The sequence below is a fragment of the Sus scrofa genome, chromosome 1 (assembly GCF_054392235.1).
Source record: "Sus scrofa isolate SSC_HxYL_T2T_F1_AM1 chromosome 1, Sscrofa_HxYL_maternal_Yorkshire_Landrace_v2.0, whole genome shotgun sequence".
NCBI classification, from domain to species: domain Eukaryota; kingdom Metazoa; phylum Chordata; class Mammalia; order Artiodactyla; family Suidae; genus Sus; species Sus scrofa.
Window position 1 is genome coordinate 26,142,714 of NC_139383.1, and position 27,825 is coordinate 26,170,538.

The window sequence follows — 27,825 nt, forward strand, 5'->3', positions numbered from 1 at the left end:
CTATATGTGCTTAATTCATGGCTTAGGCTTCTGGGCATACACACATAGCAAATAACATGGTTTAGCCCAATCAATTAACTTACCAGTGTCATCATCAAAATCAGACAGGACTGATTCCATTCCATCCTCACTGCTCGCAGACTGCTCCTGAAGTCTTCGGGGCAAACTAGCAAGTCGTCCACTAAGGAATATTGGCTTCAAGGGCATTTTGTAGATTTTGGCTAGTAGCTAAATAAAGAAAATACCAAATTGCAATTATGTATTGGAAAAAGCTTCACTCTGAGTATTCAATAACAATAAAACTGTAGGCCAGTAAGAGAAGGTAAAGAGAAAAGCCAGAAAAGCTCCCACTGTATGAAAGTTTTAAACTTGGTCATGACGTGGATTCAAAAGGCAGCTCCTAAGAAGTATTTAACCCATGAAGCAGATGGAACAGCTTTCAACGGTAATGGGAAGGTAGGGGGAGAAGACTCAGGGGCTACTTTTTCAGCATCACAATTGCAGAGGAGTTTTAGAAACTTTTATCAGCCTGAAAAGGGAACCATGAAATGTCAAGGAATTTTGCCTATGGGGGAAGGTGCATTATGGGGATTGTTAAGAAAAGATCTGTAGGCAAATGAGACAGCAGACTCTAATTCCCCTTCCCCGACTCAACGCCGAGGGCAGGGTGGGTGAAACGAAGGTGTGAGAAGCAGAGCCAACAGGCTGCCCTGGGCTCTTTACGCCCATCTCACTGCTACAGCCTCATCTCCCCGGGATCTTACTGGGACAAACTCCCAAGGAGCCTTGTATCTTCATGGATTAGAATTGCGCCTGCTGTGCCCTGTGCACTATTTTAGAAACTAGGGAAACAGCTGTGCGTGAGACAGACAAAAATCCTGTCCTGTGCCTTTTATAGACACACTCCTTTCGCAAATAATGAATAACATTTCTGACATAAATGTTACAGGAAAAATTAGACAGGTGGTCCTAAGTAAGAGTGACCTGGGTGGGTGGGGCAAGTTGGCTGGGAGCTGGTAGATACCCAAGCCCTGGTCTCTCTGAGGAGGTGATGTTTCAGATGGGATCTGGAGGAGGAGGAGTCAGACAGAGACGTAAGGAGAGAAAACGCCAGGCGGGAGGAACAGCAACAGCCTGGAACAGCAACAGGTAGGTGTGTCTGAGGGACAGAGAGTAAGAGGGAAGGATCTGAGGCTGGAAAGGGAGGGGGTCAGGCCTTGTGGAGGCTGCTGCAGGAGGAAGTCAGGGCCATGCATCCTTTCCAAAGCTGTGGGGCTTAATGCTATCACCACGGTCACTGAGGGAGTGGCTACAGACAGACAAGAGGAGGCCCAGGAAAACAGCCTTAGAAGACAGGGGGAAGCTAAGGAGAATGGGTGTCACTGAAGCCTAGAGGAGAAAGGGCTTTGAGGAGGGTGCACCATCTTGTTCCTCTGCCATGTGACACGGATAAGGACAGAGTCACTGGATGTAGCACAAGGAAGGTCACTGTTGACATTGACAGGTGATGTTTCATTGGATTTCTTCACTAGACCTTTTTGTTGTTGTCTTTTTAGGGCTGCACCCGTGGTATATGGAAGTTCCCAGGCTAGGGGTTGAATCAAGAGTTACAGCTGCCGGCCTGCACCACAACCACAGCAACATGGGATCCAAGCTGCATCTGCTGCCTACACCACAGCTCATGGCAATGCCAAATCCCCAACCCACTGATCGGGGCCAGGGATGAAATCCGTGTCCTCATGGATACTAGTCGGATTTGTTTCTGCTGCGCCACAACAGGAACTCCCTACATACACCCTTTTTACTTGTTTTTTGTCTCTTCGCTGTGTGCAGCCCACTGTCCACGTTTTGGTACCAGTAGGAAGATTGCGCATGACCTTTTAGTCTCACACAATACCGAAATTATGGTAGCTTGTGCATTGGAATATAAACAAGAGGTATCAGGGGTCTCAAAATCCAATTGTGTGTTCTAGAACATTTTTACTACTTTCTCTGCTTTGTAGAAGGGGGTGGGGGACCCAACTTTATACTCCAAACCTAAGCCCCAACCTCCTCAGAGACAGCAGGAAGTATTTCTCTTGGGTTTCAGCAAAAGACATCTGTGCATGTTTTACAAGCATCTTCGGGGGGGGGGCGGTGTCGGGGTCTGGGTACCTGAGAACAGCGCCTGAGATAATCCAGGGCGGGGAGGCACAGGTCTGGGGACGTGGCTCCTGGTCCTGGGACACAGTCTCCAATCTCTTTGCAGTCCACCTCCCCTGGTGGGGGAGACAGAGACAAAAGTTCCCTTGTTTATCCCCTTAGAACAGAAGACCCACTTAGTCATAGCCATCAGTTCTCCAAATGTCCACTAAGGTAGAAAAGAAACATGACTCCAAATTGTACAACCCGGAGGAAAACCCCTTCGAATTTCCCCCCACACATATACATGCTAAATCCAGTTGGGATCAGACTATACATCTTATCTTATTGAAAATACTGTTTGGTAACTTCCTGTTTCACTAAATAATGAATACGTTTTCCATATCCTACCACCATACTTTCAGTGGGTGGATGGTATTTTTATCCCTGGGCAATTCATTGTGACTCACTGTCCTGGGCTCTGCTGTTGATGGCCTGACTTATGAAGCTTTGATGGCAGAGGAAGACCCTGGAGACCAGCCATGTGCTCGGTGGGAGTGAAAAACTAGCTTCCCTCTTTATGGAAAAGGACCTCCTTTGCGGCCAGGGCTCAGCACTAAGCAGTGATGATAAAGTGAAGGCTCTGGAAGATCTGAAACATCTGGGGTTTGAGAATGCAGACTACTGACATTGAACTGAAGTGACTTCCACTTTTTGGGTATATACCTAGTAATTTAACAGATCTGTAGAGGGCATCTAGACAGTCTATAGGTGAATAGTAGTTGAGAAGTATCATTTTTCTTCTCATGTAAAGAACCTACTTCTACACTTTTAATAAAATCACCTCACAGTACTGTGATTGTTTCTGTCTACAATTGTAGCAACTTGCATCCTCCCTTGTGGGTAAACAGACATAATTACTAGGCATTAGTTAAAATTTAGAAGACAAAGAGGCATGCTTCTCCTTAGAAAAGAAGATAAAAGATAACCATTTGTTATGTTTTAGATCAGGGTCTGGCAAACTTTTATAATATAGGGCCCGATGGTAACTATTTTAGGCTTTGCAGGTCACACTCCCTGTGTTGCAACTTCTCAATGTTGTCATTGTAGCACAAAAACAGCCATAGACAAAGGACGATGGCTGTGTTTCAATAAAACTTTATGTATGAAAACTATGAGTGGGTGGTCATCGGCTTGTGGGCCATAGTTTGCCAACCCCTGGTTTAGATGAATATACTTTCCACCATAAAAACACTGAGCAGTTCAAATTCATGTTGAAACCACCAGCTGGGAATGAAAAAATACATCCATTTCCTATCCTGTTCATCACAGTAAGGGTGCCCAAGTTTTTTACTGAGCCTGCTGTGTTCCACATCAAAGGCTGGGCACATGGTGCCCCCTGGAGCCAGCAGGACACAGCCAGTGAGGCTATCCTTGGGGCTCCGGTGTTCCTGTCCACACCAAGCCACATAAAAATAACTCCACCTTATAATACACAGAAAAAATAGAATCTGTTTTAAATATCCTCAACTGTGCCCTGGTAATTCGGCAACTCTCTCTGCAAGATAAAATCTCAAATTTTAACATTTTTAAGATACTGCTAAGCATCTCCACCTGGATATTTCACAGTGACTTAACATGTCCAAAGGTCCAAAGATAGAATTCACTACTTTTTCCTCTCCTCCAGTCCTTTTCGGTAGCCTAAGTCTGGGTGACCTCGATCCTGGTATGAAACTTGAGAGGTGGGGCATCTTCTCCTCTCCCAGGGCCCGCATCAGAGCAGTGCAAGCCCGATCAATCCCACCTCTACAATGGCTCAAGTTCCATCCTCTCCGCTCTCCCCCAAACTACCGCAGCACTGGTCCCTGATGGCAGCCTCTTGTCCTCACCTGCAGGGACACGAGCCTGCCAGAGTTGTTTCTGATGTCACATCTGACGCACCACTCTTTAGCTTACAAACCTTCCCCACACATTCTAGATTCCCTGATGTGGCATGCAGGGCCCTTCACAGCCTGGCCCCTTCTTTTCTTTCCAACTCATCAGCCAGTAACTCTCCTTGGTGGGTCCCTCCAATGCACCCTACTCTTAGAAAAGTAAACCTAAAGCTTCCCCCACAAAATTCAAATGTCACCTCCCTTTTGAAGTCTGGATGGGCCCCCACTCCCAAACACCCCATCTCAGCTGCCTATTCATTTCAGCTTAAATGGCTTTTTCTTTTTTCTTTTCTTTTCTTTTTTTTTTACTAGCCTCTAAGAAAGCATTCATCTTACTGAATTGGGATTCTTGATTTATGTCTGTTTTCCAGAAGAGGCTGAGAGCCTCTCTTGGGCAGGAAACATGTTTTATTTATCTGTGTACCTCACAGTGCAGACAGGCTACTACGCCCACACAGCAGGCACTGAACAATAGGGTACCAATCATAATGGTGCTTAAATAAAACATAAGACAGGGAAATAATAGAAAATCATATTTTGCTCTCTGCCCCTAGTCCTGGCACAGGGCTCCTAAAACCCCTGTAATTTCCTAAGTGATAAGAATATTAGGGGCATCTTTTGTTCCGATATTTGGTCTTCAACTCCGTTCCTAAAACTCTGGCCATTTCCTGGGCAATGGTCTTTTTGCTCTAATGAGGCAACGCTTGGTGAGCTGGATGGGGGCTAGTCATGCCATAAGAGGTTCGGGAGTTTCAGCACTGTCCCCCCCTGTGTTTCAGGAAGAGGAGAGGGGCTGGAAACTGAGTCAGTGATTGATCATACCTACAGGATGAAGCCTCTGTAAAAAAAAAAATCCCCAAAGTACAGTGTGTGGAGATCTTCTGGGTTAGTGAACACGATTACATGCTGGGAGGAGGGGGTACCCAACTCAATGGGGACAAAGATTCCTGGGTTTGGCACTCCCTCGACCTCATGCTATGTATCACTTTGGCTGTTCATCTGGATTCTTTATCATCACCTATTATTGTACATGTAAGCATTTCCCTGAGTTCTGTGAGCTGTTCTAACAATTGAATCCAAGGAGTGGGGGTGTCATGGGAACCTACTACTTGTAATTGGTATTAGAAAGGGGGCCCATCTTAACCTGTGGGGTCTGCGCTAACTCTGGTTAGTGCCGGCACTGAACTGACTAGTAGGACACGGAGCTGCTGTCACAGAGAGCTGCTCGGTGTGGCATAAGCCCCACACATCTGGTGTCAGAACAGTTGTGAGTGAGGTAGTAGTTGAGAGAGTAAAGGAGAAACACAGTGGAAGAGTCTTTTTCTAAACAAGGACTGAATTTTTTTTTTTTTTTTGCCATTTCTGTAACATATGGAACTTCCAGGGATCAGACCTGTGCCAGAGCAGTGACCCAAGACACTGTGCTGACAGTGCCAGGTCCTAAACCCACTGTGCCACAGGGGAACTCCAAAGGACTGGATTTTTTTCTTTCTTTTTTTTTTTACGATCTAATGTAGAGATTCATACTTTAAGTTACTCTTTTTCTTTTTTACAGCTACACCCGTGGGATATGGAAGTTTCCAGGCTGGGGGTCGAATTGAAGCTACAGCTGCTGGCCTACATCACAGCCACAGCAACGCCGGATCCTTAATCCACTGAACAAGCCAAGGATCAAACCCACATCTTCAGAGAGCCTATGTCGGGTTCTTAACTCACTGAGCCTCAAAGGGGAACTTCCTTTAAGGTATTCTTATGATTAAGATACTAAATTATTTTGCTGTGGAACAGAGATTAAAAAGAATAAAATCTTATTCCATCTTTCAAAAGAAATGTTCCTCTGAAGACTAGTATGTAAATTTGATAAGTAAGGGGTTTCCATGGTTACCCCTCAGCTCAGCCCTCTATTTCCCAGGGCAGATAGAATAACAGAAAATAACATGGATGGTTTAGAATCAGACCTGTGGTCTCCAGCCTCCATCTTGAAACTTGTGTTTTATTCCTGCTCCAACATAAGGGGAACATGAGTAAAGTCACCTAACTTCACTGTGTCCAGTTTTTCTTTTACAAAGAAATTGTCAGTTATTTAGCAAGAATACAAAAGAATATTATAAACCTCTGTTTTCTCTATTTAAAAGGTCCTCAAGCTTCCAGATCGCAGAGCATTTCAGGGTGAAACTCTCAAAACTTGAGTTCCTTTTAAACTTTTGGCTTAACTATTGCCACTCCCTTCATTTCAGCCCAGATAACCTGTGCTATACAAACATCTGCCCCAGTGGGCCATGATGTACCCCAGGACTCTCCTGTGTTAAAGGATTCCTAAACCAAGCCTAAAACCAGCTAGGTAGTTCCTGAGACACACGAGGCCTCAAAGAAGAGTGACAGGTATACTTTCAAAATACATCTTATCATCAGTAAGGTCTGGGAGGTGGCCTTAATTTTTGCCTAAGAGCTGGGAATTCAAACTCAGGTTGCTGACTATGTGACACAGGATAGCAGTTTCCTGCCTAAAGGCAATGACTAAATATGATATTGAATATTTTAAGATTCAAAAAGAAGATGGAGTAAACTAAAATATACCTTGAAAATATTCTTTGTGAAAAACTACTCCATGAACACAATGAAAAATATCAGCCCTGGACAGAATCCAAGCTGTGTCTGCGGTAAGCTTGGTGCTCTGAGCATAGAGCCCAGCATCATCTACTTCTATCCCAGGATGCCTGCTTGCCTACTGCAGCCAGTCCTCACAAAGCCATACAGGAAAGGGTCCCCATAGGTCGGGAGGTATGAAAGGAGGGCTCTACTTACCCAGTCCTTTGACAAACTTCATAAGGCACATGATGTAACTAGTGGCTGCATTAGCAAAGACCTGGATGTTGTCGGTATTGAGAAAAGCTTCAAATACATCAAACACCGGAGCCTGGCCTTTTCCTGAGGGGGGAAGATTATAGGTTTTTAAAAAAGTTAAGTCTTTACCCTTCAGGTAACCCATACTCCCAACATCTTCCACAGAGCCTTAAAAAAGATCTATTTGGAGAAAAGTAAGGGTCTTTCGGCTTGGCTCCCATGGTGTCCTTCTCAGCTTTGCCTGCAGGGGGAGCTGTAGGAAGGCTATGAAGAGAGCTTGGCAGAGGGATGAGTGCAAAGCCAGCTGAATGCAGGACTGAGGCAATGTTTAGGGCAGTGAAACATGTGGGCCTCTGGAATTCTCCTGCACACATGATTATAGGGGAGGGAAGGTTTAGATACCCCCCTGATGGTACATACTAATTTATTCATACCTTTGCTAAAAAGAGTTAACATAGAAGACTTGAGGCCTGCTTGCAAGATTGGCCCTTGGCTTGAGTTTGGGAAATTGGCTCAGAATATTCCCAGGCAATAGTTAACTAGATCTGGACTGTTGGTGCAAACAATATGGTTTTATAGGAACACCTGCTTTTTTTTTAGGGAGTATGGATTTTGGTGCGTGCTAGGCAGAGGGTACCTAAGTGACCAGCCCTCAGCTGGGTCCCTAATAGGCTTCCCTGGGCACAAAGACCTGTGGTCAGACACACATTGCTGCATTTTCCCTGATGGAGGAAGAGTGCTCAGTGGGACCCCCTCATGGGCGGGTGAGAGCTCAGGGAAGCCTGCTCAGGGATTCTGTGTTTTCCCCTTATAATCTGGCTTGTCCTTACTCTGATGCCCTGATAAATCTTGGCTGTAAGCCATGCAACAAATCTGAGCTGTGGGGTAAATCTTGGCATAAGTATATGCTGAGTCCAAGGAGTCCTTATGGTGGGTCTCTGAATGCAGGTCTGAATGCAGGCCCTGGTCACTGGGCCTGCTGTGTGGCTGCATTTCCAGCAAGACCCAGTCTCCCTCATTTGGATACATTTCTGTTTCTTGCTGGCAAGTGGGTTAACAGTTTTCTTTTTGGCCTTATGAATGAACTCAACAAAGATATGGATAAGTGAAACAATGGATGTCTCTTGGCCTTTTGTCCATTGACAGCAGGGCCTGGTGATGTTCAGGCTTCCCAGCCTGTTGGCAGAACTCAGAACTTGCATTCCTGCTACGAAAGCTCATTTCCTGCAGATGAAACACAGCCGAATGTCAGCCTTCCCTACTGTCCAACTACTTTTGAAAGTGTGAGGCTTGGCATAAAGAACTAATGTTTTAGAACAAGAATCAACCATACATTCCTCTCACTGTCGCTGCTCCTAGTTAACACAATGCTGAAACCCTGGCCAGAGCAAGAGATGAAATAAAATGCACCCAAATTGGAAAGGAAGCAGTAACATGTGCCAGGCTGGGGATTGAACCTGTGACTCAGCAGCAACCCAAGCCACCACAGAGACAACACCAGGTCCTTAGCCTACTGTGCCATAGCAGGAACTCCAACACTGCCTCTTTTTGGTAATGACATGATCTTATAAACAGAATCTTTAAAACTCCACCCACAAGCTTAGAAGTGCAGTAATTATAATTTGGAACTAACAGACAAATTCAGTGGTTTCAAGATACAAACTCAACACCCAGGCTTACCCATGGAGTAGTCACCAACCAGGTACTCCTTCACCTCAGACTTGTTCCCGCTGTGCACTGTTTCCAGGGCACTGAACAACGGCCTCCATCCTGACTGGATTTGGATGGAACACACTTCAACCAGCTCACCGATGGACGTGACGACCTGCAGGGCAAAGGAGGTGGCACTTAACCCCCTTTTCTTCAAAGAACCAGGCACATTTCTGGGCAGAATGATGTGCTTCTCTGCTCCCTTACTTCTGGGTTCATTTTAGTGAAAGAGAAAAATCAGGACCTAAACAAACTCAAAAGCCTTCTAGGAGTTCCCGTCGTGGCGCAGTGGTTAGCGAATCCGACTAGGAACCATGAGGTCGCGGGTTCGGTCCCTGCCCTTGCTCAGTGGGTTAACAATCCGGCGTTGCCGTGAGCTGTGGTGTAGGTTGCAGATGCGGCTCGGATCCCGCGTTGCTGTGGCTCTGGCGTAGGACAGTGGCTGCAGCTCCGATTAGACCCCTAGCCTGGGAACCTCCATATGCCGCGGGAGTGGCCCAGAGAAATAGCAAAAAGACAAAAAAAAAAAAAAAAGCCTTCTAAATAAGCAGCCATACATCGTTAGTTTGCATTTTACTAATGATGAATGTTGCTAAGCAACTTTCCATATGCCATTTGTAAATATTTTGCTGTTCTCAAAGTTTTTGTCTTCTCATTATTGTTTTCTTTCTGCATTCTAGATTAAGTGCTTCCTGAGATATATGCTTTGCAAATATTTTTTTCACAGCTTTAGGCCTCTTATTTATTTTTTAATTTTTAAAATCATACTTGATTTACGATGTTGTGCCAATTTCTGCTGTACAGAAGAGTGACGCAGTCATACATATGTATACATTCTTTTTCTTACATTATTGTCCATCATGGTCTATCCCAAGAGACTGGATATAGTTCCCTGTGCTATACAGCAGGACCTCATTGCTTATCCATTCTAAATGTAATAGTTTGCATCCACTAACCCCAAACTCCTAGTCTGTCCTTCTCCCCCCTTCCCCAGGGTTCTCTTTCAATTTTTTTTTTTTCTCTTTTTAGCACCACAGCTACGGCATGTGGAGGTTCCCAGGCTAGGGGTGGAATCGGATCTGTCGCCACTGGCCTACACCACAGCCATAGCAACTACATCTGTGACCTGCACCACAGTTCATGACAACATTGGATCCTTAACCCACTGAGCAAGGCCAGGGATCAAACCTGCATCCTCATGGATGCTAGTCAGACTTGATTCCGCTAAGCCACGACAGGAACTGCCTAATTTTTATTTTTAAACGGTGTCTTTTTAAGAGCAAAAGTTTGAAATTTTGATGAAGACCAAACCATTAATTTTTTTCTTTTTAATGATCCTGTTGGTGTCATTTCTAAAGAATCTCTGTCTGACCCAAGGACTCAAAGATTATCTCCTATGCTTTCTTGTAGAAATATTTATAGTTTTTGCTCTTATTTAAGCCCTACGAGCCATTTTGAGTTCTTTTTCGTATGGTAAAAGGAAGAGTGTAAGTTCATTTTTATTGCAGATGCTCAAGCACCATTTGCGAAAGTAATTCCTGTCCCTTTACTGAATTGCAATGACATCCTCGTCAAAAATTGACCATAAACACGAGAATTTATTTCATACCTTCTATTCAGTTCCATTGGTCTCTAGGTCTACCCCTACACAAACACCACACTGTGTTGATCACTGAAGTTTTGAAATCAGGTGCCATAAATTCTCCAAACTTGTTCTTCTTCCTCAAATGTGTTTTCTCTATTCTATATCCTTTACACTTGCATATCAATTTGAGAATCATCTTTTCAATTCCTTTGAAAAAGTCTCCTGGGATTTTGATAGAAATTACACTGAATCTCTACATCAACTTGGGGAAATCTGCTATTAAAAAAATACTGTCTTTCAATCCATGAATTAACATAGCTCATAATTTATTTGAATATTCCTTATTTTTTTCTTAGCAAGGTTTTGTAGCTTTCAGTGTACAAATATTTAACATCTATTGCTACATTTATTCTTAAATATTTTATTTTTGATGCTCTTGTGAATAGAACTATTCTCTTCATTTCAATTTTTGATAACTTACATCTTGGATATAGGAATTTGATTTTATTTTTATTTTTTTGTATTTCCTAGGGCCACACCCATGGCATATGGAGGTTCCCAGGTTAGGGGTCGAATCGGAGCTGTAGCTGCCGGCCTTCTCCACAGCCACAGCAACTCGGGATCTGAGCTGCATCTTCAACCTACACCACAGCTCACGGCAATGCCGGATCCTTAACCCACTGAGCGAGGCCGGGGATCGAACCAGAAAATTAATGCTTCCTAGTCCGATTTGTTAACCACTGAGCCATGACAGGAACTCCTTAATTGATTTTAATACGTTGTTTTTATATTTAGTAACCTTGCTAAAATATTCCGTAATTTTAAAAATAAATTCATTAGGATTTTCTATATATAAAACCATGCTGTCCTTGAACTAAGACACTTTTCAAAACTGGATGTCTTTAAATTTTTGGTACAATGAGTAAAGGTTATATTGTTGAATTGAACTGAAGATGGAAATCTTTGCCTTGTTCCTGATTAGTGGGAAAAGGCATTCAGTCCTTGACCTTTATATGTGATGCTAATGTAAGATTCTCAGATATGCCCTTTATCCAATTAGGGAAATCCATTCTACTCCTTGATTCCTGAAAGTGTTTCATTAAAAATGGGTGTTGGATTTGGTAAAATGTTTTCTCTGTGTCTATTACGATGACCATAGGGTTTCAATCCTTTATTCTACTAATAAGATATGTGATGTTAATTGTTTTTGAGCTGTTCAACCAGTCTTACACTGATTCTCTCTGCTGCCTTCTCAAATCTTGCTGGTAAGCCCATTTAGTGGATTTTTCATTTCAGTTATTGTCCAACTCTAAAGTCTAAAGAATTTGCCTTATTTCAGTTTCCATTTCTCTAATTAGATTCCTTATTTTGGAGTTCCCGTCATGGCTCAGTGGTTAATTAATTCGACTAGGAACCATGAGGTTGCAGGTTCAATCCCTGGCCTCGCTCAGTGGGTTAAGGATTCGGCGTTACCGTGAGCTGTGGTGTAGGTTGCAGATACGGCTCAGATCCCGAGTTGCTGTGGCTCTGGCCTAGGCCAGTGGCTACAGCTCTGATTAGACCCCTAGCCTGGGAATCTCCATATGCCATGGGTGCGACCCTAAAAAAATTCAAAAAAAGAAAAGATTCCTTATTTTGAGGCACTGCTTTTTTTTTTTTTTTTTTTTTTTTTTTTTTTTGCTTTTTAGGGCCACACCTATGGCATATGGAGGTTCCCAGGCTAGGGGTTGAATTGGAGCTCCAGCTGCCAGCCTACACCACAGCAACACAGGACCCGAGCCGAGACTGTGACCCACACCACAGCTCAGGGCAACACTGGATCCCCGGTCCTCTGAGCCAGGCCAGGAATTGAACACACGTCCTCATGGATACTAGTTGGATTCGTTTCCACTGCACCATGATGAGACCTCCTCCTTTAATTCTTTGAACCTATTTATAATAGCTTCTTTAAAGTCTCTGTCCCCTAATCCAACATCCTAAACTAGAGCCAAGACCCAATGAACAGAACTATCTTCCCATCATGTGCACTGGATTTCTCTGACTAAACACTGTAATTTCACCATGATGGCATCATTGGTAGAGATCACCAGCTCCTCTAGATGCTGTCCGTTTGTCTTCACTCTCCAAATCTACGTTTTGGGTCTGAATAATCCTGGCTTTAGCCTAATCCAACATCTGGTCTCATTCTAAGTCAATTTCTATTTATTGTCTGTCCCCTGAGTATACATCATTCTTCTTTCTTTGCAAGTCTCACTTTTTTCTAAACATTGGACATTTTAGATAATATAAAATTGTAGCAATGCTGGATTCTGATTTATTTTTGAGTTTATTTTTTAAAAACTAAGATGCTTGGACTTATACTGTAGAATCTGTCTCTGCTCTTCCTATGGCATGAGGCACCAATGCGTCTGCTCAATTTCTTTATTATTTTTCAGCCTGACCTTCTAGTGGTGTCCCCATGTCTGCAATAGGTTAGTGGTCAGCTGAGTAAGTGGGCAGATTCTGCTCCAATACCTTGCGTCTTTAAGACTTTCACCCTCTGCCAACCAATCTGTGTGTGCAGGCTGGGGAGAATATTCAAAGTTCAGCTAGTTCTTTAGTCTCTCTGGTCTTCTACTTTCTGATACGATCTGTGTGGTCTATCCTATATATGCTGATGGTTCAGTCAGCCAGAGATGCTTGAGGAGCTTTCCTAGTCCTTCTATGAATCTCTGGTTTCCAGAGACTCAGTTACATTTCTTACTGGTTCACCACTGCAACCTTAGGCTAGCAAAGCTGTAGTATTCTCTTGTCCACTTCCTAAAGGATTGACCACTTTTAGTTGACAAACCAATGGTCTTTTTGCTCTTCTCCAAACTAAGTCTGTCCTTTATAGCAGAAAAGCTCATTTTCCCAGTCAGTCCCACACTGGTCAAATTATTATTCTTGAGAGTGATAAATTCAGGCTTCGGCAAGAAGGTCACAGGCTCCCACTGTTCTTAATCAAAGTTCTGGCAAGAACTATTTTAAGCAGAGATGCTGCTCAATTTGTTGTCTGCCCCTGGTCAGTTTCAAAAGCTCTGAAATGGTTGCTTTTGACAATTTTTTCTTTTTGTGTACTTGATTTTTGTGGAGAGGATTCACGAACTTCCTCATGCTGCCAAAGCCAAAATCCCTTCTGTCTTAAATCTTTTTGAACATAATTCAGAACTTAATAAGCACAGTTATTTTAAAGTCAGTCTCTGATCACTCCAATATCTGGATCCTTGGTAGGGAGTTAGGGAGGGTGTGTGTGTGTCTATTTTTATTGTTTGCTTTTCTTTATGTGTTCATGACAGGTTATTTCCTAATCAGCCAATTATTTTTGATTGAATGCAGACATTCAGTTTCACCTGATGGCAAATTCCCTCATGGCGAATCCAGTCTTAGAGCTTGGCTTACTTCTTCAGCTTCCCATTGTTACTTAGTTTGGGGCATCTTAGTATTTCTTACTTTCTTGCCAGTGTGTCAGTGTATTTAAAATAAAAATTTTAACCCTTATCTAACATTTTTAGTAGATTTCAGAGACAGAGGATCTGTGTTCCTAGCTCACCATCATGATAGATATGGAGCCTCCAGCTAGTTTCTTTCTTTTCTTTTTTTTTGCTCATGCCCGCAGTATGTGGACATTCTTGGGCCAGGGCCCAAGCTGCTGCAGTGACAATGCCAGATTCTTACCCCACTGTGCCACAGGCGAACTCCTTTACCTAGTTTCTTTACCATTTGTCTCTCAGCAGACGGTATGACAAGTGGTTAAGAGCATAGGCTAGGGGTGTTCCCATTGTGGCTCCACAGTAATGAACTTGACTAGTATCCATAAGGATGTGAGTTCAATCCCTGGCCTTGCTTGGTGGGTTGGGGATCTAGCATTGCCATGAGCTGTGGTGTAGACTGCAGATGAAGCTCAGATCTGGCATTGCTGTGGCTGTGGTGTAGGCCAGCATCTATAGTTCTGATTCAGCCCCTAGCCTGGGAACTTCCATATGCCATAGGGCATGGCCCTAAAAAGATTAAAAAAAAGATTTAAAAAAAAAAAAAAAGAGAGAGAGAGAGAGCGCACGCACGAGAGAGCATAGGTTAGGTATGACCGTATGGTATAGACTAGTACAGCCAGACTACCTCATTCAAATCCCAGTTCCACCAATCACTAATCATGCAACCTTAGCTAAACTGCTTAACCCCTTTTTTGGTCACAGATTCCACATAGGATTATTGGAAAGATGAAACACGCAGTGCTCATAGAATAGTGCCTGTCAGTGCATTCAATAGAGCAAGCAGGCCACACTGCTGCCATGACACACTGACCTGGTCTTGGACGTCCTCATCACACAACTCCAGCTGCATGATCCGCTCAAAAGGTCGGAAGAGTGCTTCATTAAAGTGAAAATGAGGTGGCTCGTTCCAGTCAGTGAGAACCTCCGTCAGTATATCATGGATGAAGGAAACCGCCTTCTGAGACACATGCCTTTCCTTGTGGCAGGCCGCCTGCAAAATTCATGAGAGAGTCAAGCACCATCAGGGCTGCAGGCAGCTAAGAATCTGGCTTCTGAAGGTTTTCCTAACCCACTTTGTTGTAGGGAGGTGGAAGCAAGGATTCTGTTAAAGCAAAAGATTTCAAGGGATAAGTATCAATGAACAGCACACTAAATTACAGTTTACATAGTTGAACCAACTGATCAGACACAACTCTAATTTTACTTCGAAGTTTCTGGAAAAAGAAGAGTTTCTAATAATTTCTTTTCTTGTCACATGACAGTTTTCTTGGGCAGTACAGGACATGCCGACTATAAAGACACCAGAAGCCAGCCTGGAAACTGCCCATGGTCTCATTATAAGCGGTGCCCCAAACATGAAGATGGGGTGAGTCAATTGTCCCTCAGGGGTGTGGGCTGGCCACACCAATAAAGCTTTAACTGGCTCACATCTTTGGATCCATGCCCTTCAGTAGTCCTCTCCCACACTGACCCTGGGTTTAGAGGCGTAACTGGCTTTGGGCAATGGAATGGTAGCAAATATTTTAAGTAGAGCACTGAAAGATAATTCTGACTCGGGCTTTTCCCTCTTGCTTTCCTTTGGAATCTAAGCATGTCCTGGGAACAAGCCAGAGCTAGTCTCCTGGAGAAGGAGACACCATGTAGAGAGGCCCATTTATCCAGTCTTTCCTGTCAACACCATCATGAACCCGTTGGCCCCAGTCTTTGCAGCATCTGACCACAGGTGCACACACAAGGCCAGCTCAGATCAGCTGAGCCTGGTCCAGACTGGCAGAGCTGCCCAGCTCAGCTCAGATTTTCTGATTTAGGGGATCATGAGCTAAATAAATGGTTGTTGTCTTAAGTCACCAGGTTTGGGGGGTGGTTTATTGCAGTATAATAGATTAGTGATATACCGTTTATCCATAACTAAGTTTTTTTTTTAACCCACTTTCCTTATTAGAACATTCTCAGGTTAGTAAATTTATTTCCAAAAAATACTTTATGACGTAGCTCTACCAGGTAAGTGTTAAAGGGCTATTCAGAACAGTTATCACAGCAAATTTTCCCATCAACTTAGAATTAGCCAGGCATCATGTTCTGAGATGCTCAGATGGGGTTACTATGTAATTTTTCATCTTAACTGCTTTCCTTTGGAGAGTCAAAGGGGTCCTAGTTAATTCTGAGGGGAAAACCAGGATACATGGTTCCCCTACTTAGAGGGCACTGCCCAGATTACACTGAGCCATTAGAACAGTATCTGGCAGGAAAAAAAAGACATTGTTATATCCATATATAAAAATGAAGCTCTAAACTCAAGCTGAGACCAAACCATGAAGAACAGCTTTGTGTGAGGTACGGAGCTGAGTCATATAACTGCAAAGAAAGGGTGTCAGAGTGAGACCAGGATGGTGCTGCTCATTGGAGTGATTTTTTTTTTTTTTTTTTTGCTTTTTGGCCACACTGTGGCATGCAAAAATTCCCAAGCCAGGATCAAACTCGAGCCACTGCAGTGACAACACCAGATCTTTAGGCTGCTGAGCCACAAGAGAACTCCTGGGGTGATTCTTTAGATGCCGTAAGGTATAATCAGAGAACACTGAAGCTTGTGACCAGGTGATGGGAGCCTTCTTGTGCTGTGACTACAGGGCCCTTTCCCCACATTGACTGAAGACTCCAGTGCTGGCTCTGCTGCCGGAGTCCTCCGGGACTCCCACCTCCCAGGCGCTCACCTCCACCAGGTGCGGTGCCACCAGGCTCCAGCAGCGCATCACGTGGAGCAGGGGCCTTGACTTGCTCCGCACGATCCTCAGCATGGCATCCCCGAGGCGAAACAGGTGGAGGGCACTTTTTCGGTCTTGGGTGGATTTAACTTCTCCTACAGGAAGGCAAGACCATAATAGCCATAAAGCCCAAACTCAGAAATAGTTTGACTTGTTCAAGCATAGAGAGAGGACAAAAATCAAAGAGCCATACTTGGACTAGCAGGATTATTTGCTTTGAATTCACCAAGATAGGAAAGGAGTCTGGATTCTGGAAAGACCAGGTAGTTCACTCAGCAAAACCAGGGTCTACCTCTCCTGCTCCCTATAGCTGTGAACCAGTGTGGGCAATGCTTGCTGATAAGAGGAATGACGCAGTGGTTAAGGAGGAGGGCTGGGGAGTCAGGCTGCCTGGGCTCAAATTCTGACTCCATCATTTAGTACCTGGGTTATGATGGACCAGAGATTTACATCTGAGATCCAGTTTTCAAAGTGGGGATAAGAGTACCTACTTCTTAAAGTTACTTCAGGGATGAAATGTGATAATCTTCATAAAGTATGTAACACAAGACTTGGCACTGACTATGTGCCCCACGCTCTTAGCTGTAGCATTACTGTCGTTACCATTATCTTTCACAGCCATCATCCACTTTGTCAGGCCTTGATGGCACCTCTGAAGCCCCTGCCAAGCAGGTCAGGCCCCTTTGCTGCCCAGTAACATGTGATCTAAGCTGCTCAGTCTTGCTTCAGTACAATCCTTGCCTCCTCTGTTCTCTTACTACTTTCTCTGCCACTCTCATCTGAGTTTTCTTCCCTCCCTTACTGCTTACATGCTCTTGCTTCTCCTATCCTACCTCCAAAATGCTGACTATGATCAGGCTCTTCCACCTAGAACTTGCCTTTCTACTTAGTCTTGCCACATCAAATAAACTTCAAAATGACAGTAAAGAAAACCACTGACATTTACTGAATGTTTACTCTGCATCAGACATTGCGCTGATCCTTTGTGTCTTTAATCTCCTTAATTTTAAAAGCTATGCAACTAGAGATTCTTATACTAAGTGAAGTCATAAAGAGAAAGACAAATACCATATCAATCACTTATAGGCGCGTCTAAAATGTAGCACAAATGAACCTATCTACAAAGCAGAAACAGATTCACAGGCATAGAGAACAGATGTGTGGTCGCCAAGGGGGAGGTGTTAGTAGATGCAAACTATTACATTGATGGATTGTGTTTTTAGGGCCACACCAGTTGCAAATGGAAGTTCCCAGGCTCGGGGTCAAATTGGAACTGCAGCTGCTGACCTATGCCACATCCACAGAGGATCCAAGCCCCATCTGCGACCTACACCACAGCTCACTGCAACGCTGGATCTTTAACCCATTGAGCAGGGTCAGGGATTAAACCTGCATCCTCACGGATACTAGTCGGATTTGTTACTGCTGAGCCACAAGGGGAACTCCCATAAACTAATATATTTAGAACGGATAAACACGTTCCTACTGTATAGCGCAAGGAACCATAGCTAGTCTCCCAGGATAGACATGATGAAAAATAGTATAAGAAAGGGAACATATATATATGTATGACTGAGTCACTTTGCTGTACAGCAGAAATTGGCACAATGTTGTAAACCAAATGTATTTTAATAAAAAATGCAATAAAAATGTAAAAAAAAATAAGAGCAAATCTTAAGAAGTAACTATAATTATTGCCATTTACAGACTAGAAAACTGAAGGCCAGAAAAGTGAACTGACGTGCCTAAAACAACACAGCTGCTAAGTGGTAAAGGCAGCATTTAAACTGGGATCTGATGGATTCCAAAGCCAAGGCTTCTTCCTTCTGGGTCTGCTGCCTCTTCCTGACCCTGCTCATTGCTTTCTGTAAGCTCAGAGCCTACTGATTTCTCCACGCAGAAGACTTTGAAGGTTGCCCCTGGGCTCAGAGATGCTGTGGACGTCGGCTGGGTCTGGGAGGTTGGCTTTATACAGCTAAGGTTTTTAAAGTCTATTAAAAGTTCATAGGAAAGGATTATGGGTCTCAAATTAGACTCTAAAGAAAGAATCAAAAGGCCAAACATATTACACTTGGAATTTCAGATTCCTCATGAGGGAGGGACCTCAGAGGTTGTGCAATTCAACCCGCCACCATGGGGTGATCCTGGTGCATGGCTCTGTGCCTCCACCTGCATTCACGGGGACAAGGCACCCGTTACAGCAAAACCACCCTGGCTATGAATGGACACTTGCCTTTGTGAGCAACCTGCCACCCATGTGGGATCCTTGGGCAATTCGGTACAACTCTATTCTGTCTTCCACATGTTAGCCTTCAAGAGGGCCCTCACCTGGGCTCACCCGTGAAGACAGCGATCCTGACCCACTGTTAAACGGATACAGCCCGAGAGCCATCCTTAAGAATGGTGAGAAGCTCCTGTGGCTTCCACTCTTCTCTCTCTGGACCTTCTGGAATGAGAAGCTGCTTCTGCAAGTCGACTGGACTAAGGCAGGTTGTGCCTTGTGACATGAAGCGTTCCTACCTTCACGTGAAGCTCTCTGCACCCTGAGCAGCCACATCATGTCTACATCACAGGCACAAAACTGAGCGGAACCGCCTAACCCAGACCCAGCTGCAATACCTGCAATGGTGGCCATGCAACATTTCCATTCGCAAAGAACAACACTCTTACCCCCCACCTTCCCTTGCCCCCAACCAACAGATCATGTCTCAACACCAGATGACAAATCTGCACTTGAACTTAGCCAGGGTGACTGTGTGTGAAGGGAATGTGGGTTCAAGTCTTCAGGCAGGCTGTTGGTATCAGAGATCTGGGCTGTTTCTTGCGCACCTCGTGGCACAGTTTCTACAGGGAAAGAATTACCTGGCATTGCCAGAGAGTAATCAACTGTTTCTGTAACAGAACGGAAAAGCTGGGATTGCGATGCTTTCTTCAGCTGGTAAAGAAAACCTCCCAGAGCCGTGAGGTTTAACTTGTCTGTAGCATCTTCGAAGAGCCTGGATGAAACAAAAAAGACTTGTTACTTGGAAACAATTCAGCAGTCTTTAAGGCAGAATGATTATGGTAATTTTCTTAGATGCGATTAATGAAAATGTGTAAACACTATAAAGTGTATGGTGTTTTATCTATTATTACTGAGTACAAGTCTGCTCTATGAGATTTTAATTGAAAGGGCACAGAACCTGATTTAAAAAAAAAAAAATCTCTGTAGCCCCGTGACCTCACTCAGCCAAGTCAGATGCTCATAAAAGGCTTGGCAAGAAGCTGAAAGATAGCAAAGCATCACTTCCAGAAACTGAGTAACTGTGAATGGAATCCTTACAATTATCTCCAATTTCATAAGGTATTTCAAAGAAAAACCAGTACATTAATCAAGGCTTTTGTTGGGCTACAACTGATAAGCATAACGCTGGGGTCCATTCTGAGAAGGATACAGAAGCAGAGGAAACTCGCCCTGCATGCCCCCAAGGACTGGCTTCCCCGCTTCTGACTCCTAACACTCTGTACCCTGGATGTGGCGGAGCTCAAGTGTCTCCTGGAATAATGAATATTCCCCAACGCAGTGGCCTCTGCAGATTCTTTTCGATTTCCACTCTGCTGGGCATAGACATTTCTCCAAGGAGTTAGAGAGAAGGAGGTGAGCACAGGTAGTAGGGCTTAGAGGAGGGTTAGAGGCCACCTGGAACTTGGAATGTGGGGTCAAACATCAGTTTATGTGGCTCATTAGGAAGGAGGCAAGGCAGCCACCCTCTGCTCTTGGGTCATCTTGGCATCTACCCTTCAAATCCATGGTGACACCACAAAGGAAGCAGCCCCGGGGGGTGCCATGTGCTGGCTAAGGGAGGATGTCTCTAATAGAAATGGAATAATGCCCCGCCTCCTTTTTGGCTGCACCTGTGACATGCAGAAATTCCTGGGCCAGGGATCTGGACCACGACAGTGACAACATTGGATCCTTAACCACAACAACGCCCTTCTGAAGGGGTAACATGAGGCACACAAGTTTTAAGGCAGGAATCAGTGGATTAATCATTCACAAATTCTCAAAACAAATATATATTTCTTGTAGTTTGTAATTCCAATTTTAACACCATTTGGTTTCTGGGGTCCATTAATCATTTCTTTTCCCTCTTTCCTAGTAAGAAAATAGTAGTGAATATTACATTCCATCTGATACCCGTACCCCACTTTCCAGATTCCCAAACACTTTCCTGGCCCCCTTGATGGATAAACAGGAAAAAGGGATTATTGCACTGAGTTAGTAGATGAAGAAACTGAGTCTCGGTGCAACTATTTACACAGACACGACCTTGCAGCTGGTTGGTGTCAAAGCCAGGAGAGAACTCGGGACTTCTGAGCCCAGCCATGTTCTTCCCATGCCCCTAACCCCGTGCTGTCCATCCTGCAGTGTGAACTTCGCTGCCCTGGTTCAGGGTGGTCTGGGGGACAACCATCAAGTGTGGAGAGTGAAGTGGGCTGGGCTCCATGTGAAGGGGACCAAAAGCACTTTCCACATCGAGAAAGGCCACCAAACAGTTGGAATTCCTGTTGATTTCTCCCTCTCCATCCTAGTGCGGTTGCTGGGCATCAATTAAGAATAGATCATACTCCCTGGTGTAGGGTTTTAAAATATTAGCATTAAAACAGCCAATGTTCACTATTTGCCAAGCTCTGTCCTAACTGCTTCCAGCACACTAATGAATCTAACCTTATGGCTGCTCTGTCGGAGCTACTTTATGACCCTCTTTTATGAGGAAAAACCAGGGCCCAGGGAGGGGAAGTTGCCTGTAGCCATGGAGTAAGTGCAGAGCTTCCAGCCTTAATCACCAGACTAGAGTCATTCTGAGTGTGGGGTGTGATGGGAGACAGAGGTGTGCCTGAAAAAAATTACAAGAGGCTTTTATGACCAGCTAACAAATCAAATCGTCCTGGAAATAATTCTGAGAGCAGAGAGATGGATGGGGTGGGGCCCGCATAGAACACACGCTCAGGGGCGCAGTGGGAACCTGGCGCACCTGTCGGCCTGGGTGGAGAGCGTGAGCACGACCTTGGCGGCACTGCTGCCAGTCATGAGTCCACCCCCGCGGAAGTCAGAGGCCCTGCCCCGGCTGCCTTCCCGGACAAGCTCCTGGATGGAGAGCGGCTGGATGATAGGGGCTGCGCTCAGGGAGCTCTCTGGCTCCAGGCTCTGCTCCGGGGGCGAGCCCTCACTCTCCGGGTCCCTGATGAGTCCGCCTCGGGGTGTCTTCTGGGGCTGGCTGATGGCCAGCGGGGGCTGTGAGGTGCCATCACTGAAGTGGGTGTGCTCCAGTGTGCCCACGTACTCGCATACCCTGCAGAATCACACAAGAGCGGTTGTAAGCGGCAGCTCAGCCGGGCCAGCTGGTTGACCCCAAGGTAGGATGCAAAGGAGCCTGGCCAACCCCCCGCTCCTCCGCGTTCCCCGTTCCGCTAGTGACTGCCACCCCTCCGCCTCCTTCCTCCCTCCCTCCCTCTCTACTCACAATACACAGTCACTCTGTGATGGATCAGATAGTCGGGGGCGGGGGGAGGACTCCTCAGAGAAAGCTTGGTAACAAAGTGCTGTACCTCCTGGTCCCTCCTGCCCAGCAGACTAGCTTATCTGGACTCTGGCTGTTTGAGGGAGTTTTCCTGAGGGGTCCTTTTCCCCCTCTCTAGTCTAGTCAGGCCTGGTGAAGCACCTCCTTACTTTGAGATCTTAGAATAAGTGTGCCTGTGGCGGCCTGGCCCTCATTCAGGGGTTCTGTCCAGCCATGCCTGGCCTTGTCCTGAGAGCTCTCAGTCACCACTGCGGGGGGCCGGGGGAGTAGGGCAGTCACCTAATTAGGGTGCCCTCAGAGAGGAGTAATACATACAGTCCAGCTGCCAGCTTCCAGACTGTTTGTTCCCAAGAAGATCCCTTGTCCCAGAAGAAGCCCAGTTACTAGTAAAAACTGTCCTGGATAACTCACTCTATTGTTCCATAATCAGGTAATTTTTTTTTTTTTTGTCTTTTTGCCTTTTTCTAGGGCCGCTCCCGCGGCACATGGAGGTTCCCAGGCCAGGGGTCCAATCAGAGCTGTAGCCGCCAGCCTATGCCAGAGCTACAGCAACGCCGGATCCTTAACCCACTGAGCAAGGCCAGGGATCGAACCCGCAACCTCATGGTTCCTAGTTGGATTCGTTTCCACTGCGCCATGACGGGAACTCCTCAGGTAATTTTTTGATTCCATATAAACTGCTCAGGCGCAGTTCAAGTCCCCCCCACTCCCCGTTTTGCTTGTGAGAAGAATGGAGAACAGCGGTCACCTGCCTACACATAAAACCACTCTGCATCCTGACCCTTTCATACGCTCCTCCCGAGGTGAGTTTCCAGCCCTAGAAAGATATGTGTGCTTCCCTTTTTGAAAGTTGACCAGTACTCATGGCCGTATTTGCTTGGAGCATGTTAAGCAGAACCTAGATCTGGCCAGTGCCGTGGGCAAGACCTGGATGCCTGAGCAGTCATCTGGCTCCTGACCACCTCGCCGCTGCTTGGCCTGAACTGAGTTGGTGAGAGGGTAGGGCATGTGCACAGAGGGGTGAGAAAGCTGGTGGCCGCCCTGTGCCTGCTGCATGTGGACAGTGCTGCTTCCTGTCTGGGGTCTGCCCAATGCCAGAGCCTGGGGAGGCAGGATTTTCTTCTTGGTCACAGGAGGGCTGAGGAGCTCTCACTTTTATTTTACAGGTGCTGTAAACTATGTAACTGATTGGGAGATTCCTTTCACTCTGATACTACAAACCTAAGTGCCAATTTTTTGGCTGTCTTTGGGACAATGTACTATTGCATTTTTTCCTTTGTCCAGCCAAATTAAAAGCAGGCCTCTTATACTTTATTTATGTGTCTATGTAAGCTATCAAATTTCCTTTAAATGAAGAGGACATTAATAAACACACAGCAAGGTTACGTTGCTGGCACATGACCAGCTTTTAGATATGCACAGTATTTTTTTTTTTTTTTTTTGTCTTTTGTCTTTTGTTGTTGTTGTTGTTGTTGCTATTTCTTGGGCCGCTCCCACGGCATATGGAGGTTCCCAGGCTAGGGGTCAAATCGGAGCTGTAGCCACCGGCCTACGCCAGAGCCACAGCAACGCGGGATCCGAGCCGCATCTGCAATCTACACCACAGCTCACAGCAACGCCGGATCGTTAACCCACTGAGCAAAGGCAGGGACCGAACCCGCAACCTCATGGTTCCTAGTCGGATTCGTTAACCACTGCGCCACGACGGGAACTCCTAGATATGCATAGTATTCACCTAACTTTTGTGATTGTCTACCAGCCTCTATTTAAGAACCAGTTTTTCTTCCCTGGGATAAACATAGCAGCCTCTCAGAGACAATATCAATGGATAATTCACAAGTTCCTAAATTCAGGTCTGTCACTCTGCTCCCCCAAATATACCTTCTCTTGGGCCCTTATCCCTATTCCCTCTTCTCTTTTTAATAACTCATTTGGAGTTCATCCAAACTCTGTGAATTGCTGTCATCTATTTAAGTTCTAGGGTCCATTGCTTCCACACCTCCCCCGTCCCCACCCCGAGCCCCAGGCAGCTGGAGCCAGGCCTGTGGGGGTGGGGAATCCCATCATGCACCTGAACACGTGTGGCCAGCAGTCCGGGTTGTGGCTGCCCATCTCCAGGCCTACGCTGAGGATGGCGTCCATGCACAGGACATGGGCCGTGTGCAGCCACACGCCCTGCAGCTTCCCGATCTGCTCCAGTTTCTGCTCCACTTTGAGTTTCACTGCACCAGAAAGACGTTCATTAAAGGAACAGTCCAAGTGAGGGCAACAGAGGGGAGGGGGGAAGGATGGAAAAGAATGCGTCCTTGTGCAAGGGCATAAGGACAACGGGAGATGTCACTGGCATCGAGCCCCTCGATGTCAGGTCCCTGAGACGCATCCTGCAAACTACTCAGCCCCCGGACCCCCCCACAGACATTGGTGGCCCCAGCTCTGCAGTTTCAGAAGTTGATGGGTTCTGAGCTGGCAGGTGCAGTTCCTGTGGGCCCCCACCCTGGGATCTGGGTCAGTCACTGCCGCGCGGAGGGGCTTCGTGTGCCAGTCCCAGATCAAGCCAGCTGTGTCCAGACCCTTCCTCTGCCTCTGTGTACTCATACTAACGATAAGAAAGAATTCCTGGCAGTCTGCAGGTCCCCTGTGAGGTTTAACTAGTGTTAGACGTTCATGACAACGATCATCTAAAACAACCCACATTTGCAGACTCACTCTGAACACCATGGTGACTGCGTTATGACTGAAAATTCCCCCATCACTTCACTCCCTGAGTCTACACCTACACTTGTGATCTGCAAACACCACTTTTAAAATTGCAGATAATGAATGAGAACGAATGCAGAATGCCGAGCGAGGCCAAAGGACAGCATCCTCCATGAGTCAAGGTCACTGGAAGGTGGGTCTAGAAGGCTAAGTGACGACGGTCCAGAACCAGAAACACTTTGGAGGAAGATATGCCAAGCTCCTGCTGTAAAGGGCAAACTGATTTTTTAGCAAAGCATCATTTGTCTCAAGGATGTCATAATGATCTTACCATTTCTTGACTATAATTTGAAATATTAGCTCTGGCTTAATAGATTTGAAGAATTTTAATGTATTTTTATGTAACTTCTGGTTGTACACATGAATTAAAAGTGAGACACCCCTTTTCAGGTCACCCTGGGGATGTGTGAGAGTTGCTTTGCTTTCCTCTATATTACTTAAATTTGAGGAACAGCGACCTAACCTGTGTTTCTTGGCTAAGACTGTGCCAACTCCTTCTGTGACTACTTATTTTATACACCTGATATGTTGTTAGCACAAGTTGAACCACACTTCCAATTTTTCCTTGTTTGCTGCCTGCATTGCTATCTGCCATTGCTATTGGAAAGGCCATTCTCTTATATCTAGATAATCAGTCACTTCATTGACTGATTTTAACAAGTTAAAAATCAACTCTTTCCCAAGTTCATAAAGCTCAGGTTTTTCTCCGACAAGAGCGAAGTTCTCCTAGCCTCCTCTCAGGGATTCTTCCATTGCTTTGATTGCCCTCTTCAGAACACTAGTCATTCTGCCTTTCCCACGGTAGCCCGAGGGGTCCTCGAATGTGCGCTCTGGGAAATGCCAAAGCCAGAGGCGTGAATAGCTGAGCCAAGTGGGCCTCCGGCTGGCAGTTAAGTGCACTTTCCTAGTCGCCAGGGGCCAGTATGTCTCTGGTCTCCAGGGAGATCAATTGTGAGCCAGGTAAAGCTGACCCAAGCCTGTGGTCCAGCGGGATCTCATCGTCCGTGGTGTGTAATATGCTGTGTGACACACATGCAGCGGGGACTAGTGTGTCTGCTAGTGTGTGGGTGTGTGCAGACCTCATATACAGCACCAGGTGGATTCTGGCCCTTCTGCTGTTACCTTGTGCTATGGCATCGCCGGGTTCCTGGATTTCCTTTTCCTCTTTCTCTTCCTGGACACAGGAGGCAGCTGCCATCTGGGCGAGGGCTGACGCACAGTTAGCTGCAACTCCTTTAGAGGAAACAGACAATCACCCCTAACCGAGTCTATTCTCTAACCATTCGCCTGGCAGAACCACTTCTTATTTAATGGAGAATTTCTTTATAGGATTGATTGATTTGATTCTTTTTTTTCCGCTGCACAGGGACATATTGAGTTCCCTGGCCAGGGATCAGATCCAAGCCACAGTTGTGACCTACACGGCAGCTGCCACAGTGCTGGATCCTTTAGCCCACCGTGCAGGCTGGGGATTGAACCTGTGTCCTGGCTCAGCAGAGACACCACCAATCCTACTGTACCACAGGGGGAAGTCCCAGAACCACTTTTAAAAGACTTGTTGCCCACTAGGACCATTCCCAACGTGTTCCACGGGGACAACCCTCAAGTCACAGGTCAGCAATGCCATGCCTTCTGGTACCTAGAGCACAGCTCAGGCGTGCTGCTTTCCGCAGCCCATCAAGGCTCATGCAGATGGCATCGCGTTCTTTTTGGTTCTGTTCTTTGATGCCTTCGGCTCCGAGAATAAAGGCCAGCCCTTTGGAACTCCCCGCCATTCGGCCCGTCAGGGGGGTTGACAAGGTGTCAATCAGGTTCTTCCAGCAGCCAACCAGAATGTAGCGAGCAAATGCCACACCTAGAACGTGAAGGGGTGTGGTCACCTTTAGGAGACAGAAACAACCTGATAATGAGTGGCACGTGGTTCTCTGACCACGGTATGAGCATATGTTGTGTGCACTTCCATGACAGGAAAGACAATGGAATGGATTATACTGGATTGTGTTTCACTTTGTGCTTATAAATAATGAATGCTGTATCAGCAACCAGATGATGCTAATACCTTCCATTAGCTACTTTTTCTGCCAAGAAAAAAATCTTAATTCATTTAGGTCAGCACAGAAAGCTGCCACATAATAATTTAATTGCTGGTGACATATGCAATAGATGTATATTCATAAACTCAAGACCAAGTCACCACCTGCCACTGTGGAGTCATCAATTCTCCTGCTCTGGGTGAAAGGAGACTCTGTAGAAGCTGAGGCCATCAGCTGCCCTCCAATTGCACTGCTCTCTAAACCATCGATATCTGTCAAGGAAAAAAGGACAATGTTATCCTTGATTAGAATACTCTGGTCAAGAACAGCCACCACAATATTCTTTTCTCCCCCAAACAGCCATTAGATTTATTTGTTCCAAGTATGTAGCCATCTGTTATCAGAATATTACAATTTTTGTTTTATTCCCTCAGTACAGTTTTCTTTCACTGCTGGAACATTCTTCTATTAGGCTACTGCGTATTTTTTTCTTATTTGAAAATCAAAGATAAATTTCACTCCTGTTGTTAGAAAATCTAATGATTTAGAATAGTCTAATCTTTGAATACTCCCTTTTATTCAAAACAGTGCCATTATTCACGCATTTTATATGTACAGGTTCCTCCAACATGGATCTGTCTTTCAGAGCTTCCTCATAAGAATTAAGAAGAGGATAAGCCTCTTTGGTTGGATAATCATATAATCTGATTCCAAAGCACAATATCTTAAATAATACTAATATCGTAAAATTTTCATAGTGTTTCCATGTAACTTTTTTTTTCATTAGTGCTTCCCAACAACTCCACATAGGTAGACAGAGTAGGTATTATTTCCAGGAGGAAATAAGAATTGAGAGTAGGTAAACTGCCCAAGGTCATGAGGTTGGTAAAGGAAGGAATGAGACTTAGTATGCAAGTCTTCTGACACCCATTCAGGCCTCTTTCCATGACACCAAACTCCAGCTTAATACAGGATTCTAATTCATCTTAAGATTTTACTAAAACTC

The 27,825-nt window shown here is 45.3% G+C and overlaps 1 protein-coding gene across 13 annotated transcripts in view; it reads right to left on the minus strand.

Moving 5' to 3' along the window:
• ARFGEF3 (ARFGEF family member 3) overlaps positions 1-27,825 on the minus strand; it is a 186,356-nt gene that overhangs the window by 34,977 nt on the left and 123,554 nt on the right. For all 13 annotated transcript variants that reach the window (XR_014845343.1, XR_014845341.1, XR_014845342.1 and 10 more), the window contains 12 exons: positions 26,984-27,091; positions 26,426-26,641; positions 25,909-26,019; positions 24,101-24,251; positions 21,484-21,801; positions 19,331-19,464; positions 16,418-16,563; positions 14,518-14,697; positions 8,580-8,724; positions 6,861-6,983; positions 2,155-2,258; positions 84-228 (listed from right to left, as the gene is read on the minus strand). Coding sequence is in view for 10 of the 13 variants with exons in the window: in XM_085024869.1 (XP_084880995.1) it covers positions 84-228; positions 2,155-2,258; positions 6,861-6,983; positions 8,580-8,724; positions 14,518-14,697; positions 16,418-16,563; positions 19,331-19,464; positions 21,484-21,801; positions 24,101-24,251; positions 25,909-26,019; positions 26,426-26,641; positions 26,984-27,091 (1,881 nt within the window). In the remaining 3 variants the exon portion in view is untranslated. The remainder of the gene's footprint in view (positions 1-83; positions 229-2,154; positions 2,259-6,860; positions 6,984-8,579; positions 8,725-14,517; positions 14,698-16,417; positions 16,564-19,330; positions 19,465-21,483; positions 21,802-24,100; positions 24,252-25,908; positions 26,020-26,425; positions 26,642-26,983; positions 27,092-27,825) is intronic.